General features: G+C 49.0%; 1 protein-coding gene across 5 annotated transcripts in view; it reads left to right on the top strand.

Moving 5' to 3' along the window:
* The window catches only part of LOC118367665 (rho guanine nucleotide exchange factor 1-like), a 73,856-nt gene that overhangs the window by 45,353 nt on the left and 10,954 nt on the right, over nt 1-17,549 (top strand). For 2 of the 5 annotated variants that reach the window (XM_052494743.1, XM_052494740.1), the window contains exons 10-26: nt 83-173; nt 499-531; nt 1,488-1,697; nt 1,801-1,942; nt 3,079-3,090; nt 3,935-4,087; nt 7,471-7,667; nt 7,847-7,993; nt 11,596-11,675; nt 12,356-12,596; nt 12,681-12,781; nt 12,859-12,933; nt 13,052-13,127; nt 14,618-14,785; nt 15,252-15,339; nt 15,759-15,878; nt 16,161-16,222. In XM_052494743.1, the coding sequence (XP_052350703.1) occupies nt 83-173; nt 499-531; nt 1,488-1,697; nt 1,801-1,942; nt 3,079-3,090; nt 3,935-4,087; nt 7,471-7,667; nt 7,847-7,993; nt 11,596-11,675; nt 12,356-12,596; nt 12,681-12,781; nt 12,859-12,933; nt 13,052-13,127; nt 14,618-14,785; nt 15,252-15,339; nt 15,759-15,878; nt 16,161-16,222 (1,996 nt within the window). The remainder of the gene's footprint in view (nt 1-82; nt 174-498; nt 532-1,487; nt 1,698-1,800; nt 1,943-3,078; nt 3,091-3,934; nt 4,088-7,470; nt 7,668-7,846; nt 7,994-11,595; nt 11,676-12,355; nt 12,597-12,680; nt 12,782-12,858; nt 12,934-13,051; nt 13,128-14,617; nt 14,786-15,251; nt 15,340-15,758; nt 15,879-16,160; nt 16,223-17,549) is intronic. The other 3 variants (XM_052494742.1, XM_052494741.1, XM_052494744.1) reach the window with 3 other exon arrangements.

The raw sequence follows: 17,549 nt of genomic DNA, 5'->3' as shown, positions 1-17,549 counted from the left end.
CCATACCACACACCAACCTATCCAGTATTATTAGACTGTTCTTGTCATCATCTTTGTCTTTCTTCCTCCATCTCCCTCTCAGAATAAGAAGAGTGAGGAGTCCACTAAATCTAAACCGAAGGGGGGTTTTCCCAACATCCTCAGCGCCGCCGGTGGCTGGATTGCTGGCAGCAGTACGTGCCAGTAGTGTCATAATATGAGATGAGATTGTACTTTTTCAATACCCAAGGAGAAATTAGTTTGTCTTCCTTAAGTAGTTAAAAAACAACACACAAATATTTACAGTAAATACATACTCTATGCACTACTAAATACACACTGCATACTGAAGGTACAGAGAAACAGAATGGATGACATATAGTATAAGCTATGTCAGGTGTTTGATTATCGATCACCATCTAAAAGTGGGTCTACCAGAATGACCGTAGTGCCTGTATAAGACAAAGTCATTGTAGAATTAAAAAGAACCCGTTGTCTTGCCCTGTGTTCTTCTTTCAGCTGAGGTCAAACTTCCTAAAGTGGAGGCTGAAGGTACCACCGTCTGGCTCTCATCTCCTCTTCCCCACCCCTTTATCTCTAGAATGGTTTAGTCCTTACTAATCAACCCCAATGCATGTTTGCATGTATCAAATCAAACCCGGAAGGGGCCGAGGGGAATGGCAAGTTTTTGAGTTGTTGACTTACTGTTTTGCGTCTAGGTGTAATCATTGGTGTTTTAATAGATGGACTAACCACATACACACACACTAGAGCTTGGGCGAAAAAAATGAAAATCTGTGATTTTGCTATACAATGTATACAATACATTTACTGATAAATTAATCAATTAGCCTACATGTCTATATAGCAACAACATCACTAGCTAAGTGTTTTGAGTTCCCACTGCTATCGCAGTTGACTTACTTGGCACTGGAACTAAATGGTCAAAAGCCCTCCCGCTAATGTAAAGTAGCCTAACTGTCCCTTTAAAACTTTTAGTTTTATTGTTGTAGGCTATTTATTGTTATTGAGCAAAATAGTTACATTCATCACATTATCACATTTTGTCCATCTCGCCCAGCTCTAGCACCTCCCCCAAACATGATTTATTGCTGATTTATCATTATCGAAACAATTAGTCAATTTAACACAACATGGATTTTTGTCCATCTCGCCCAGCTCTCTCTCTCTCTCTCTCTCTCTCTCTCACTCTCACTCTCACTCTCACACACACACACACACACACACACACACACACACACACACACACACACACACACACACACACACACACGGTCAGTCTGTCGTTGGGTTGTGAACACAAAACTGTCCCCACCCTGAGAATGATTAACCCTCCTCTCTCACCACAGATTGACTGACTGCCCTATAATCGTCCTCTCTGTCTGTTTCTTTCTCTCATGGAAATGATTGACTGTTTTGACTCTTTTTTTTCTCAATGTCATCCCTTTTACTATCTATTTCTCTACCTCTCTCTCTCTCTCTCTCAGTGGATAAAGAGAAGGTGAATCAGGAGCGTAAGGTTTCCAGCGGCCTCGCTCTCTCTCGAGGCTCCTCCGCCCCTGATGCTGCTCCTCCAGCATTAAACAGGAAGTCTGTTTCCACAGGATCCTCCCCCCATCAGGGTTTGGAGGTCAGCGAGGGCTCAGGGGTTCACATCAGTGTGACCTCCAGCCCAGACTTCTCCCACAGCGAGATAGGTAAGGCTGATTGGATGGCTACATGGTAGCATAGCAACACCCAACCTAACTTAGGGTGTGTTCAGTGAGGTGAATCTGATGTGTGCTTTTTTCCCTCTCCCAGGTCTGTTCAGCAGTCGTTCGGACCCCCAGTTGGTGGCGGAGGGGGGCGAGGTGTCCCCCGCGGGGATGGCAGGGGGGCTGGCTATATGGGAGCCCCCCTCACCCAATGAACCCCCCCTGGAGGAAAACCTGGACAAAGACAGGTGAGAGAGAGAGGTAGTAAGGGAAAGGGATAAATAGAGGAAGAGAGAGGTAAAGAGAAGGAGTAGATGAGATGTATAAAACCAAAGACCAACATAGACCCAACACCTTTAGGTAGAGTTGAACATAGTCAAACAGTTTAAAAAGGTTAGGGGTCAGTGGCTATGCTAAGGCCGAGGAAGCGTGGTAAAACTCCCTCAGTGTCTCCGTCCGTCCCTGCTGTGTACTGTGCTGCCTAGCCTACCTACCACACCTTAACCCTGCCCTGCCAGAGCAACTCCATGTAGCGAACATCACTAAGACCCACCCAGCATTTGGAGATGGACCCTTACTGGGACTACAGGGACCTGGTCTTCCCCTCCAGCCCCCAACCCCTCCTCCTCCCTTCTCCTCTACCACAAATCTCTTGTTTTGTTTACCTGTTCTCCACTTTCTCTCTGTGTGTCCATTTTTCATGTTTGTTTGCTCCTGTTCCAAAGCACCACTGCTGTCTCCTTGTTTGTGCGATACTGACTCTGCTCAGTTGTTCAGAGCAAGTTAAGTGTATAATAGTTAACATTGTACTGTAGTGTGTCATCTTGTCTGTGTGTCTGCAGGCTAGACTCAAGTACCAGAGCTGGGGAAAGCTGGTATAACGTTGTTGTTATGTTGTCTGGGGTTGTGCGTCTGTCTGATTTGGGCATTCATTGTGCTATATTTGGTTTGTACAGCATTGTATCTCTACAGGCTTAAGTTCATTAAGTTGACTTTTACTGTGCTTCAGTCGTGCGGTCCAGCTTTAGATTTGTCTGCTGTCGGCTTTATCCCAGTCCTACTGTAGGTCAAGCAGTGAGGTCTGGTTCACTTTCATGTCTGTTGCTTGCAGAAGGCATCAGTGTGTGTGGTTCTATAGGGTTCCGCTATGTTCTGTTGTCCAGTCTTCACAGGGCTTCATGTGGTACCATGTTCAGGACAGCTGACGTCTTGTGTTTGTGGGCGTGCTTTGCTTTCTGTGGTTTTACAGTGCGTTCAGTGCTGCTCGGCTCTGTCCGTGTGCTGCAGCGGTTGATGGGGAGAGTTGGAGGTTTGTAGAAAGGGGGTGTGTTACTGTTGAATGGTTGTGGTGGTTATGTAACTGTCCTGTCCTGTGTTTTTACAGACGCAAGACAAGGTGGGTTTCTACTTCTCTGCGACAGGGATACGGACACGCACTGGGATAACACGGATCCTGCATTACGCACTGGGCCTCATATTGACACACACACACACAGTCCATCCTGCATTACTGCACACACACACACACACACACACACACACCACACACACACACACACACACACACACACACACACACACACACTCTCTCACTGCATGGCTAAGTATTGTTTATCCTGTACCTTGAAGTGACATGAGTGGGCTGTGATGTTAGAGAGTAATAGTCTTCTTGTCAGTGTGTGTGTGAGATTGGAGGGTTGATAAGCCCAATTGATTGCCATTTAACACTGCGTAATTGAAAGGCCTTGGTACACAGACACGCTGAGATGTTACTAAGGACCGCTTTCTTAACTTATAGTGTTGAGGTAGATGGGCTTCCAATGTGTTTCTGATAGGGCTAGTCATTAAGCAGTAACCCAGGACTGTGTGGAGTGTCTCTATGCTCCTGAGTCTAACCATCCATTCTCTGTCACATCTCTTGTGTTCTTTTCTTTTGATCCTCTACATTCCTTTGACATCACATTGACTTCCTCTGTAATGGTTCTCCTGCTTGGATCCACTTTATCCTAATATCTCCCCTGTCTTTGTTGTTCCACTCCGTACTCTTTGGTTTGGTCTTTTGGACCATTTCCTTGTGGTTCCTGTACTCCTCACCCCGTCTGTCTCTCTACTTCCTCCCCTGCCTTCCTCCTTATACTACCATCCTCCTTGTATTTTTCCCACCCACTGGCTCTCCTCTCTCTCTCCTCTCTCCCTTCCCTCAATGTACTCTCCTCCTCCCTCCCTACATCCCTCCCCAGGCGTGTAGGACGCAGTGAGAGTGCTCGTGTGGACAGACATTCCTCCCGTCGCCGTGGCTCCTCCCGGGCCAAACAGTCACGTTCCCGTAGCGACGTGGACCTGCAAGCCGCCGCCACGGCAGCACACTCCTCCCCGACCTCTCCCCACCCCTCGTAAGGCAGACCCCTACCCCCCCTTCTCTCACCGGGGGAGAGAGAGGAGCACAGCCACAGATGGACAGAGTCACTGATTTTATTTTATTTTTATTTGACCTTTATTTAACTAGACAAGTCAGTTAAGAACAAATTCTTATTTTCAATGACGGCCTAGGAACAGTGGGTTAACTGCCTGTTCAGGGGCAGAACGACAGATTTGTACCTTGTCAGCTCGGGGGTTTGAACTTGCAACCTTCTGGTTGACTATGGTTGACTATACTAACTGATGGACAGGCAGGCAGACTGACTGGGTACTACTGATGGATGGACGGACTGACTGACTGACTATACTAACTGATGGACAAGCAGGCAGACTGACTATACTAATTGATGGACAGGCAGGCAGACTGACTGGGTACTACTGATGGACGGACTGACTGACTATACTAACTGATGGACAGGCAGGCAGACTGACTATACTAACTGATTTTCAAACAGACTGGCTGACTATACTAACTGATGGTCAGGCAGACTGACTGACTGACTATACTAACTGATGGTCAGGCAGACTGCCTATACTAACTGATGGAAAGGCAGGCTGACTGACTATACTGACTGATGGACAAGCAGACTGACTGACTATACTAACTAATGGACAGGCAGGCAGGCTGACTGACTGACTATACTAACTGATGGACAAGCAGACTGACTGACTGACTACACTAACTGATGGATAGGCAGGCAGACTGACTGACTATACTAACTGACAGACAGGCTGACTGACTGACTATACTAACTGATGGACGGACAAACTGACTGAATGACTACTAACTGATGGACGGACAGACTGACTGAATGACTACTAACTGATGGACGGACAGCCAGACTGACTGACTATAGTAACTGATGGACGGACAGCCAGACTGACTGACTATAGTAACTGATGGACAGGCAGACTGACTATACTAACTGATGGACAGGCAGGCTGACTGACTGACTACACTAACTGATGGATAGGCAGGCAGACTGACTGACTATACTAACTGACAGACAGGCTGACTGACTGACTATACTAACTGATGGACAGACAAACTGACTGAATGACTACTAACTGATGGACGGACAGACTGACTGAATGACTACTAACTGATGAACGGACAGCCAGACTGACTGACTATAGTAACTGATGGACGGACAGCCAGACTGACTGACTATAGTAACTGATGGACAGGCAGACTGACTATAGTAACTGATGGACAGGCAGACTGACTGACTATAGTAACTGATGGACAGGCAGACTGACTGACTATAGTAACTGATGGACAGGCAGACTGACTGACTATAGTAACTGATGGACAGGCAGACTGACTGACTATAGTAACTGATGGACAGGCTGACTGACTATAGTAACTGATGGACAGGCAGATTGACTGACTATAGTATAGTAACTGATGGACAGGCAGACTGACTGACTATAGTAACTGATGGACAGGCAGACTGACTGACTGACTGACTATAGTAACTGATGGACAGGCTGCCTGACTATAGTAACTGATGGACAGGCTGCCTGACTATAGTAACTGATGGACAGGCAGATTGACTGACTATAGTATAGTAACTGATGGACGGGCAGACTGACTGACTATAGTAACTGATGGACAGGCAGACTGACTATAGTAACTGATGGACAGGCAGATTGACTGACTATAGTATAGTAACTGATGGACGGGCAGACTGACTGACTATAGTAACTGATGGACAGGCAGACTGACTATAGTAACTGATGGACAGGCAGACTGACTATAGTAACTGATGGACAGGCAGACTGACTGACTGACTATACTAACTGATGGACAGGCTGACTGACTGACTGTACTAGCTGATGGACGGACAAACTGACTGAATGACTACTAACTGATGGACGGACAGCCAGACTGACTGACTATAGTAACTGATGGACGGACAGCCAGACTGACTGACTATAGTAACTGATGGACAGGCAGACTGACTATAGTAACTGATGGACAGGCAGACTGACTGACTATAGTAACTGATGGACAGGCAGACTGACTGACTATAGTAACTGATGGACAGGCTGACTGACTATAGTAACTGATGGACAGACAGATTGACTGACTATAGTATAGTAACTGATGGACAGGCAGACTGACTGACTGACTATAGTAACTGATGGACAGGCTGCCTGACTATAGTAACTGATGGACAGGCAGATTGACTGACTATAGTAACTGATGGACAGGCAGACTGACCCACTGACTATAGTAACTGATGGACAGGCTGACTGACTGACTATAGTAACTGATGGACAGGCTGACTGACTGACTATAGTAACTGATGGACAGGCTGACTGACTGACTATAGTAACTGATGGACAGGCAGATTGACTGACTATAGTAACTGATGGACAGGCTGACTGACTGACTATAGTAACTGATGGACAGGCTGACTGACTGACTATAGTAACTGATGGACAGGCAGACTGACTGACTATAGTAACTGATGGACAGGCAGACTGACTATAGTAACTGATGGACAGGCTGACTGACTGACTATAGTAACTGATGGACAGGCAGACTGACTGACTATAGTAACTGATGGACAGGCAGACTGACTGACTATAGTAACTGATGGACAGGCAGACTGAAAGACTATAGTAACTGATGGACAGGCTGACTGACTGACTATAGTAACTGATGGACAGGCTGACTGACTGACTATAGTAACTGATGGACAGGCTGACTGACTGACTATAGTATAGTAACTGATGGACAGGCTGACTGACTGACTATAGTATAGTAGCTGATGGACAGGCTGACTGACTGACTATAGTAACTGATGGACAGGCAGACTGACTGACTATAGTAACTGATGGACAGGCAGACTGACTGACTATAGTAACTGATGGACAGGCAGACTGACTGACTATAGTAACTGATGGACAGGCTGATGGATTCATGGACAGGCTGATATTACTGCCCAACTAACTTTGCTTTACTGACTGTCTGATGTCTAACAGACAGAAAGGCTGAGTGAGAGTGAATGGAAGCTTCTTCCACTGTGTCCCCAGCAGCTTCATTAAGACAGGAAGAGATCCATGCTGAGTGACACAGCTTGACTGGAGGAGGAGGGTCAGAGATTGAGTTATTTTCTTAGTCAGGGCTACAGTACTAACTGTAACTACGTGTAATGTAAGTGCTGTGTGTGGATTATGTAGACTTTGAATCAGCCAATAGCATAATGTCCCAATCCAAGTGCTTCTCAACCCAAGCAGGTTTTCTAGCTTCGCGTTAGACTCTTTTCATAATATTGCCCATACCCTTTATCCCCATACCCTTATACCTGCCCCTCTCCTCCTCCTCTGTCCTCCTCTCTTCTATCAGTGTTGATGAAGGGGTGTTACTGTCCGAGGGTGTGCTCCCAGGTCTTTCCGTCTCTGGCCCCACCCCCCAGCAGGAGGAACAGGACCCTCGCCTCCTGGAGCTGGAGCAGGACCCGCCCAACTGGAGAGAACACACCCCCCCAGACACCCTCAAAGACCTCAGCAAGAAGGAGACCAAGCGGCAGGAGGTCATCAACGGTGAGGAGGGACGGGGGGAGGGGAGGGGTGGGGGATGGAGGGATCCATTAGAAGTAATTGAGGTGTAACATTGAGCTGCTACTCATCTGATGCAAAATATTGAGAATGAATTGGCACTAGAGGAATCTCTCTCTCTCTCTCTCTCTCTCTCTCTCTCTCTCTCTCTCTCTCTCTCTCAGAGTTGTTTGCGACGGAGCACGCCCACGTGCGCATGCTGAGTGTTCTGCAGACAGTGTTCTGGAAGCCTCTGGAGAGAGAGGAACTCATGACCGCCACAGAGCTGGCCACCATCTTCCCCAGCCTGGACGAGATCATAGACATGCACTGTGAGTACGGTTCCACCACTGCTTGACCGTAGTATCACCATAACCCCCGCTACAGTACAACCACATGACCAATGTACTGCCACTGGACGACCGTAACCCCCGCTACAGTACAACCACATGACCAATGTACTGCCACTGGACGACCGTAACCCCCGCTACAGTACAACCACATGACCAATGTACTGCCACTGGACGACCGTAACCCCCGCTACAGTACAACCACATGACCAATGTACTGCCACTGGACGACCGTAACCCCAACTACAGTACAACCACATGACCAATGTACTGCCACTGGACGACCGTAACCCCAACTACAGTACAACCACGTGACCAATGTACTGCCACTGGACGACCGTAACCCCCGCTACAGTACAACCACATGACCAATGTACTGCCACTGTAACCCCAACTACAGTACAACCACATGACCAATGTACTGCCACTGTAACCCCAACTACAGTACAACCACATGACCAATGTACTGCCACTGGACGACCGTAACCACCGCTACAGTACAACCACATGACCAATGTACTGCCACTGGACGACCGTAACCCCCGCTACAGTACAACCACATGACCAATGTACTGTCACTGTAACCCCAACTACAGTACAACCACATGACCAATGTACTGCCACTGGACGACCGTAACCCCCGCTACAGTACAACCACATGACCAATGTACTGCCACTGGACGACCGTAACCCCAACTACAGTACAACCACATGACCAATGTACTGCCACTGGACGACCGTAACCCCCGCTACAGTACAACCACATGACCAATGTACTGCCACTGGACGACCGTAACCCCCGCTACAGTACAACCACATGACCAATGTACTGCCACTGGACGACCGTAACCCCCGCTACAGTACAACCACATGACCAATGTACTGCCACTGGACGACCGTAACCCCAACTACAGTACAACCACATGACCAATGTACTGCCACTGGACGACCGTAACCCCAGCTACAGTACAACCACATGACCAATGTACTGCCACTGTAACCCCAACTACAGTACAACCACATGACCAATGTACTGCCACTGGACGACCGTAACCCCCGCTACAGTACAACCACATGACCAATGTACTGCCACTGGACGACCGTAACCCCAACTACAGTACAACCACATGACCAATGTACTGCCACTGGACGACCGTAACCCCCGCTACAGTACAACCACATGACCAATGTACTGCCACTGGACGACCGTAACCCCAACTACAGTACAACCACATGACCAATGTACTGCCACTGTAACCCCAGCTACAGTACAACCACATGACCAATGTACTGCCACTGTAACCCCAACTACAGTACAACCACATGACCAATGTACTGCCACTGGACGACCGTAACCCCCGCTACAGTACAACCACATGACCAATGTACTGCCACTGTAACCCCAACTACAGTACAACCACATGACCAATGTACTGCCACTGGACGACCGTAACCCCAGCTACAGTACAACCACATGACCAATGTACTGCCACTGGACGACCGTAACCCCCGCTACAGTACAACCACATGACCAATGTACTGCCACTGTAACCCCAACTACAGTACAACCACATGACCAATGTACTGCCACTGGACGACCGTAACCCCCGCTACAGTACAACCACATGACCAATGTACTGCCACTGGACGACCGTAACCCCGCTACAGTACAACCACATGACCAATGTACTGCCACTGGACGACCGTAACCCCCGCTACAGTACAACCACATGACCAATGTACTGCCACTGGATGACCGTAACCCCGCTACAGTACAACCACATGACCAATGTACTGCCACTGGACGACCGTAACCCCAACTACAGTACAACCACATGACCAATGTACTGCCACTGGACGACCGTAACCCCGCTACAGTACAACCACATGACCAATGTACTGCCACTGGACGACCGTAACCCCGCTACAGTACAACCACATGACCAATGTACTGCCACTGGACGACCGTAACCCCAACTACAGTACGACCGTAACCCCAACTACAGTACAACCACATGACCAATGTACTGCCACTGGACGACCGTAACCCCGCTACAGTACAACCACATGACCAATGTACTGCCACTGGACGACCGTAACCCCGCTACAGTACAACCACATGACCAATGTACTGCCACTGTAACCCCAACTACAGTACAACCACATGACTAATGTACTGCCACTGGACGACCGTAACCCCGCTACAGTACAACCACATGACCAATGTACTGCCACTGGACGACCGTAACCCCCCGCTACAGTACAACCACATGACCAATGTACTGCCACTGGACGACCGTAACCCCAGCTACAGTACAACCACATGACCAATGTACTGCCACTGGACGACCGTAACCCCCGCTACAGTACAACCACATGACCAATGTACTGCCACTGTAACCCCAACTACAGTACAACCACATGACCAATGTACTGCCACTGGACGACCGTAACCCCCGCTACAGTACAACCACATGACCAATGTACTGCCACTGGACGACCGTAACCCCAGCTACAGTACAACCACATGACCAATGTACTGCCACTGGACGACCGTAACCCCAACTACAGTACAACCACATGACCAATGTACTGCCACTGGACGACCGTAACCCCAACTACAGTACAACCACATGACCAATGTACTGCCGCTGGACGACCGTAACCCCAGCTACAGTACAACCACATGACCAATGTACTGCCACTGGACGACCATAACCCCAACTACAGTACAACCACATGACCAATGTACTGCCACTGGACGACCGTAACCCCCGCTACAGTACAACCACATGACCAATGTACTACCACTGTAACCCCGTCTACAGTACAACCGTAACCCCCGCTACAGTACAACCACATGACCAATGTACTGCCACTGTAACCCCAACTACAGTACAACCACATGACCAATGTACTGCCACTGTAACCCCAACTACAGTACGACCGCCTAACCCCTGACATACAAACCAAAATTACAGTATGAGTACATGACTGCCAATGCATGGCTGTGACCGTTACCCGACAACAGCACTTCTACAGTTCTGATACTGGCTGAAGTCAGTCTGACCACTGTAAATTGTAGGGCGGCGAATTGCCAAAGACCTCACGATACGATGTTACCACGATGCCTAGGTGTCCAGACGATATATATTGCGATTGGATGCTGTAATTTTATTGCGATTCCATGTTCCAAACATACTGCTCACCATATGTCTGCTGCAGAAGGACAAGAGAGAGTCGTGAGAAAACAAGTTTTGATCAGTCATGGAAATAAGTGCTGAAAACAAATGGTCTCCTTATTTAAAAAGAAGATGGAGAAGCTCTGATGGGAAAACACTGGAACTTTGGTGCAACGAGCGCAAAAATAATATTGCGATACTGTCAAAATGAAACGGCATACCTTCCAAAATGATGTCCTGATATATAACTGTATCAATATTTCCCCTCATCACTAGTAAATGAACCCTAGTGTAACTGGAGTCCCAACCGTAAATTGACCTCAGTCTGACCATAATAACCCAACCACGGACAGACTGTCTACCCCAGTCCAACCGCTGTGTTCCCTGTGTGTTTCTGTGCAGATGCTTTCTACGAGCACCTGAAGAAGCTGCGTCAGCACAATTTCATCGTCAAGGCCATCGGAACCACGTTACTCAATAGGGTAAGGAACAGGTCACCTTCCACCACTCCCCCTGTCTGTGCCTCTTAGCCCCTCTTTCTGTGCCCCTCACCCCATCTCTCTGTGCCCCTCACTGCCCTCTCTCTCTCTCTGCCCCTCACCCCATCTCTCTGTGCCCCTCACTGCCCTCTCTCTCTCTGCCCCTCACCCCCTCTCTCTGTGCCCCTCACCCCCTCTCTCTGCCCCCTCACCCCCTCTCTCTGCCCCCTCACCCCATCTCTCTGTGCCCCTCACCCCCTCTCTCTGTGCCCCTCACCCCCCTCTCTCTGCCCCCTCACCCCATCTCTCTGTGCCCCTCACCCCATCTCTCTGTGCCCCTCACTGCTCTCTCTCTCTGCCCCTCACCCCATCTCCCTGTGCCCCTCACCCCATCTCTCTGTGCCCCTCACTGCCCTCTCTCTCTCTGCCCCTCACCCCATCTCTCTGTGCCCCTCACTGCCCTCTCTCTCTCTGCCCCTCACCCCATCTCTCTCTGCCCCTCACTGCCCTCTCTCTCTCTGCCCCTCACCCCCTCTCTCTCTCTGCCCCTCACCCCATCTCAGCCTAACCCCCTCATCCCATATATGAAGTGGATACTTAGGGAAATGGATCCCTAAAGAAAGCTTTTAATCACTCCCTCTTTCTCTCTCTCACTTTCTCTGTCCCCATCTATCTCTGTCTAGTTTGGAGGGACAGAGGGTGAGTGGTTTCAGAAGCTGACGTCTAGGTTCTGTAGTCACCAGACGTGGGCCCTGGAACAGCTGAAGATGAGACAGAAGAAAGACCCTCGTTTCAACTCCTTCATACTGGAGGCAGAGAGTAGGCCTCAGTGTCGTAGGCTGCAGCTGAAGGACATCATCCCCACTGAGATGCAGAGGCTCACCAAATACCCCCTACTGCTGGAAAACATTGCCAAGTGCACAGGTCTGTGTCTTTCCTTCCCTGTTCACATTCAGATAAACAGAGAGAGTGTGTGTGTTGTGACATGTGTTGTGTGTATTCCTGTAGAGGACACCTTGGAGAAGGAGAGTATTCAGCAGAGTGCAGAGTGCTGTAGGAAGATCCTCAACCACGTCAACGAGGAGGTCAAACAGATGGAGAACCTGCTGGTGAGACACACTCAAACTACTACTATTCTTATAAGTGTCTGAGGGAAAGTATAAATGTTTTTTCTCTCTCCCTCCAGACCCTGAAAGACTATCAGCGCAGGCTGGACACCTCAGGACTCAAACCCAGTAATGAGCTGTACCTGGAGTACAAGGTGACTGACAATAGTGAGGGCTTCTTGGAGTGTGGTCCAGTGCTCTTCATGCTATCCTTTCTACAGTTGTCCCATTCTCTCATTCTTTATCAGTCTCTATTGTTCTCTTCTCTCTCAGTACCTTGACCTGGCCCAGAGAAGGATGATCTATGAGGGGCCTCTGACCTGGAGAGTGACCAAGGAGAAAACCTTAGGTGCACTATCAACTCTACAAACATTAGTTTGTTTTAATGTATCAACCAATCGTGTGGCTGATTTCATTTTACACAAACCCAAACTTTTGTTATTCTGTTGTTTACTTCCTGCCCCACTCTCCTCCTCCTCTCCTCTCCATCCTGTTCCTGCCCCACTCTCCTCCTCCTCTCCTCTCTACCCTGTTCCTGCCCCACTCTCCTCCTCCTCCTCCTCTCCTCTCCACCCTGTTCCTGCCCCACTCTCCTCCTCCTCTCCTCTCTACCCTGTTCCTGCCCCACTCTCCTCCTCCTCCTCTCCTCTCCACCCTGTTCCTGCCCCACTCTCCTCCTCCTCCTCTCCTCTCCACCCTGTTCCTGCCCCACTCTCCTCCTCCTCTCATCTCTACCTGTTCCTGCCCCACTCTCCTCCTCCTCCTCCTCTCCTCTCCATCCTGTTCCTGCCCCACTCTCCTCCTCCTCTCCTCTCTACCTGTTCCTGCCCCACTCTCCTCCTCCTCCTCCTCTCCTCTCCATCCTGTTCCTGCCCCACTCTCCTCCTCCTCTCCTCTCTACCCTGTTCCTGCCCCACTCTCCTCCTCCTCCTCTCCTCTCCACCCTGTTCCTGCCCCACTCTCCTCCTCCTCCTCCTCCTCTCCTCTCCACCCTGTTCCTGCCCCACTCTCCTCCTCCTCTCCTCTCTACCCTGTTCCTGCCCCACTCTCCTCCTCCTCCTCCTCCTCTCCTCTCCACCCTGTTCCTGCCCCACTCTATTCTCTCCTCTCCATCCTGTTCCTGCCCCACTCTCCTCCTCCTCCTCTCCTCTCCACCCTGTTCCTGCCCCACTCTCCTCCTCCTCTCCTCTCTACCCTGTTCCTGCCCCACTCTCCTCCTCCTCCTCCTCCTCTCCTCTCCACCCTGTTCCTGCCCCACTCTCCTCCTCCTCCTCTCCTCTCCACCCTGTTCCTGCCCCACTCTCCTCCTCCTCTCCTCTCCATCCTGTTCCTGCCCCACTCTCCTCCTCCTCTCCTCTCTACCTGTTCCTGCCCCACTCTCCTCCTCCTCCTCCTCTCCTCTCCATCCTGTTCCTGCCCCACTCTCCTCCTCCTCTCCTCTCTACCCTGTTCCTGCCCCACTCTCCTCCTCCTCCTCTCCTCTCCACCCTGTTCCTGCCCCACTCTCCTCCTCCTCCTCCTCCTCTCCTCTCCACCCTGTTCCTGCCCCACTCTCCTCCTCCTCTCTACCCTGTTCATGCCCCACTCTCCTCCTCCTCCTCCTCCTCTCCTCTCCACCCTGTTCCTTCCCCACTCTCCTCTCCTCTCCATCCTGTTCCTGCCCCACTCTCCTCCTCCTCCTCTCCTCTCCACCCTGTTCCTGCCCCACTCTCCTCCTCCTCTCCTCTCTACCCTGTTCCTGCCCCACTCTCCTCCTCCTCCTCCTCCTCTCCTCTCCACCCTGTTCCTGCCCCACTCTCCTCCTCCTCTCCTCTCCACCCTGTTCCTGCCCCCTCTCAGAAGTGCAGTGTGTGTTGCTGGGGGATCTGTTGGTGCTGTTACAGAAGCAGGATGATAAGATGGTGCTGAAGTGTCAGAGTAAGAGTAACATCGCTGTTCAGGAGGGAAAGCAGATGCTCAGCCCTATCATCAAACTAGACTCTGCCTTCCTCCGAGAGGTGGCCACAGGTGAGACACGCACATCTTTAAATACTTCATTTGAATGCACAAATCACATTACAGTCCCGAAGGATTCAAACATTTCAAAGATTCACAGATACATGGACACAGCCAGGCTGTCCATGACAAAGAGCAATGAGCAGTACCTTGCTAGCTGCTTTGCCTTTTTCCCTATGCAGTCCTGTAATCTGATGGCCATGCACTATCAGCCTATGTACACGGCCAAAGGCTGTTCAGGCATGACTCAAGAGGCTGGTATTTCAGAAACTTGACAGCACAGGGTCTGGTCCATGAGTCAAAAGAGCAACAGACTTCCAAAAAGAGCATCTGTCTCCGGCCTTCCCCCACAACAACAACACCTGCCATATTTGGTATTCAAGAAAACACAACATCATCAACATGGAGCCGCACACACACACACACACCCTGCAGGAATATGTCATCTCAATCCCCCTCTCTTCTGTCCCTCTGTCAGACCGTAAGGCTTTCTACGTGATCTTCACCTGGGACAGCGGGGCTCAGATCTACGAACTGGTGGCTCAATCTGTCGGGGAGAGGAGGAAGTGAGTGTGGGAGAGGGAGAGAGAAGGGAGAGGGAGAGAGAAGGGTTTGGGAAGAGGAGAGGAGAGGAGAGGAGAGGAGAGGAGAGGAGAGGAGAGGAGAGGAGAGGAGGGGAGAGGGAGAGGGAGAAGTGAGTGGGGGAGAGAAGTGTTTGGGAGGGGAGGCGAGGAGGGGATTGGGAGAGGGAGAAGTGAGTGGGGGAGAGAAGGATTTGGGAAGGGGATTGGGAGAGGGAGAAGTGAGTGAGGGAGGGAGAGGGGGAGAGAAGTGTTTGGGAGGGGAGGCGAGGAGGGGATTGGGAGAGGGAGAAGTGAGTGTGGGAGAGGAGAGAGGTTTATGGGGAGGGAGGAGGAGAGGTGGAAGATATGAAGATAAAGATGAAGCACCAACTGTAGTGGTGATGTGGCTTTGCTGTGTGAAGCTGGACAGATGTGATCAAGATGGCGGTAGATGAGCTGAAGAAGACAGGACCTCCATCTGACCTGAAGAGAGGAAACAGCATCTTAACTGGAGGAGGGGGAAACCCATACAGCCCCACCACGTGAGTCAACACAGCTCTGAGTGTGCACTGAAATAAGCCAGTCCTCTGAGCACGGATCACATTTTAGTCATTTAGCAGACGCTCTTATCCAGAGTGACTTAAAGGAGCAATTAGGGTTAAGTGCCTTGCTTAGGGTACATTGACAGATTTTTCACATAGCCAGCTCGAGGATTTGAACCAGCGACCTTTCGGTTACTGGCCCAGCGCTCTTAACCGCTTGCCTACCTGCCGCTGATCTCATTTCTTTCTCTCCTTCTCTTTCTCGCTTTCTCTTTCTTTCAGGTTTCCTCAACCCCCTCTCAGCCCCACTGAAAATGGAGGGGTCTTGTTGAAAAACAGCATTGGTGAGAACAGACAACAAAGCACCTCTTTTAAAGCACCTCTTCTAGATGTTGATAATGTCGTTGTTAATGGTGCTATTACTGATGTTTATTTAGTTACTGCCAAGACTGTTACTACCAAGACTGTTACTGTGTTACTACCGAGACTGTTACTGTGTTACTACCGAGACTGTTACTGTGTTACTACCCAGACTGTTACTGTGTTACTACCAAGACTGTTACTGTGTTACTACCAAGACTGTTCCAGTGTTTTTACTGTTACTGTGTTACTACCAATACTGTTACTGTGTTATTACTTTTACTGTGTTACTACCAAGACTGTTGCTGTATTTTTGCTGTTACTGTGTTACTACCAAGACTGTTAATGTGTTTTTTACTGTTACTGTGTTACTACCAAGACTGTTACTGTGTTACTACCAAGACTGTTACTGTGTTACTACCAAGACTGTGACTGTGTTTTTACTGTTACTGTGTTACTACCAAGACTCTTACTGTGTTACTACCAAGACTGTTACTGTGTTTTTTTACTGTTACTGTGTTACTACCAAGACTCTTACTGTGTTACTACCAAGACTGTTACTGTGTTACTACCAAGACTGTTACAGTGTTACTACCAAGACTGTTACTGTGTTACAACCAAGACTGCTACTGTGGTTTTACTGTTACTGTGTTACTACCAAGACTGTTCCTGTGTTATTACTGTTAGTGTGTTACTACGAAGACTGTTGCTGTATTTTTACTGTTACTGTGTTACTACCAAGAATGTTACTGTGTTACTACCAAGACTGTTACTGTGTTACTACCAAGACGGTTACTGTGTTTTTCACTGTTACTGTGTTACTACCAAGACTGTTACTGTGTTATTACCAAGACTGTTACTGTGTTACTACCAAGACTGTTACTGTATTTTTACTGTTACTGTGTTACTACCAAGACTGTTACTGTGTTACTACCAAGACTGTTACTGTATTTTTACTGTTACTGTGATACTACCAAGACTGTTACTGTGTTTTTACTGTTACTGTGTTACTATCAAGACTGTTACTGTGTTTTTTACTGTTACTGTGTTACTACCAAGACTGTTACTGTGTTACAACCAAGACTGTTACTGTGTTTTTACTGTTTCTGTGTTTTTACTGTTACTGTGTTACTACCAAGACTGTTACTGTGTTTTTACTGTTACTGTGTTACTACCAAGACTGTTCCTGTATTTTTACTGTTACTGTGATACTACCAAGACTGTTCCTGTGTTATTACTGTTACTGTGTTACTACCAAGACTGTTGCTGTATTTTTACTGTTACTGTGTTACTACCAAGACTGTTACTGTG

This window comes from Oncorhynchus keta, chromosome 34 (assembly GCF_023373465.1).
Source record: "Oncorhynchus keta strain PuntledgeMale-10-30-2019 chromosome 34, Oket_V2, whole genome shotgun sequence".
Taxonomy (NCBI): Eukaryota; Metazoa; Chordata; class Actinopteri; order Salmoniformes; family Salmonidae; genus Oncorhynchus; species Oncorhynchus keta.
The sequence above is the reverse complement of the archived record's forward strand: the minus strand, read 5'-3'. Positions and strand labels throughout refer to the sequence as shown.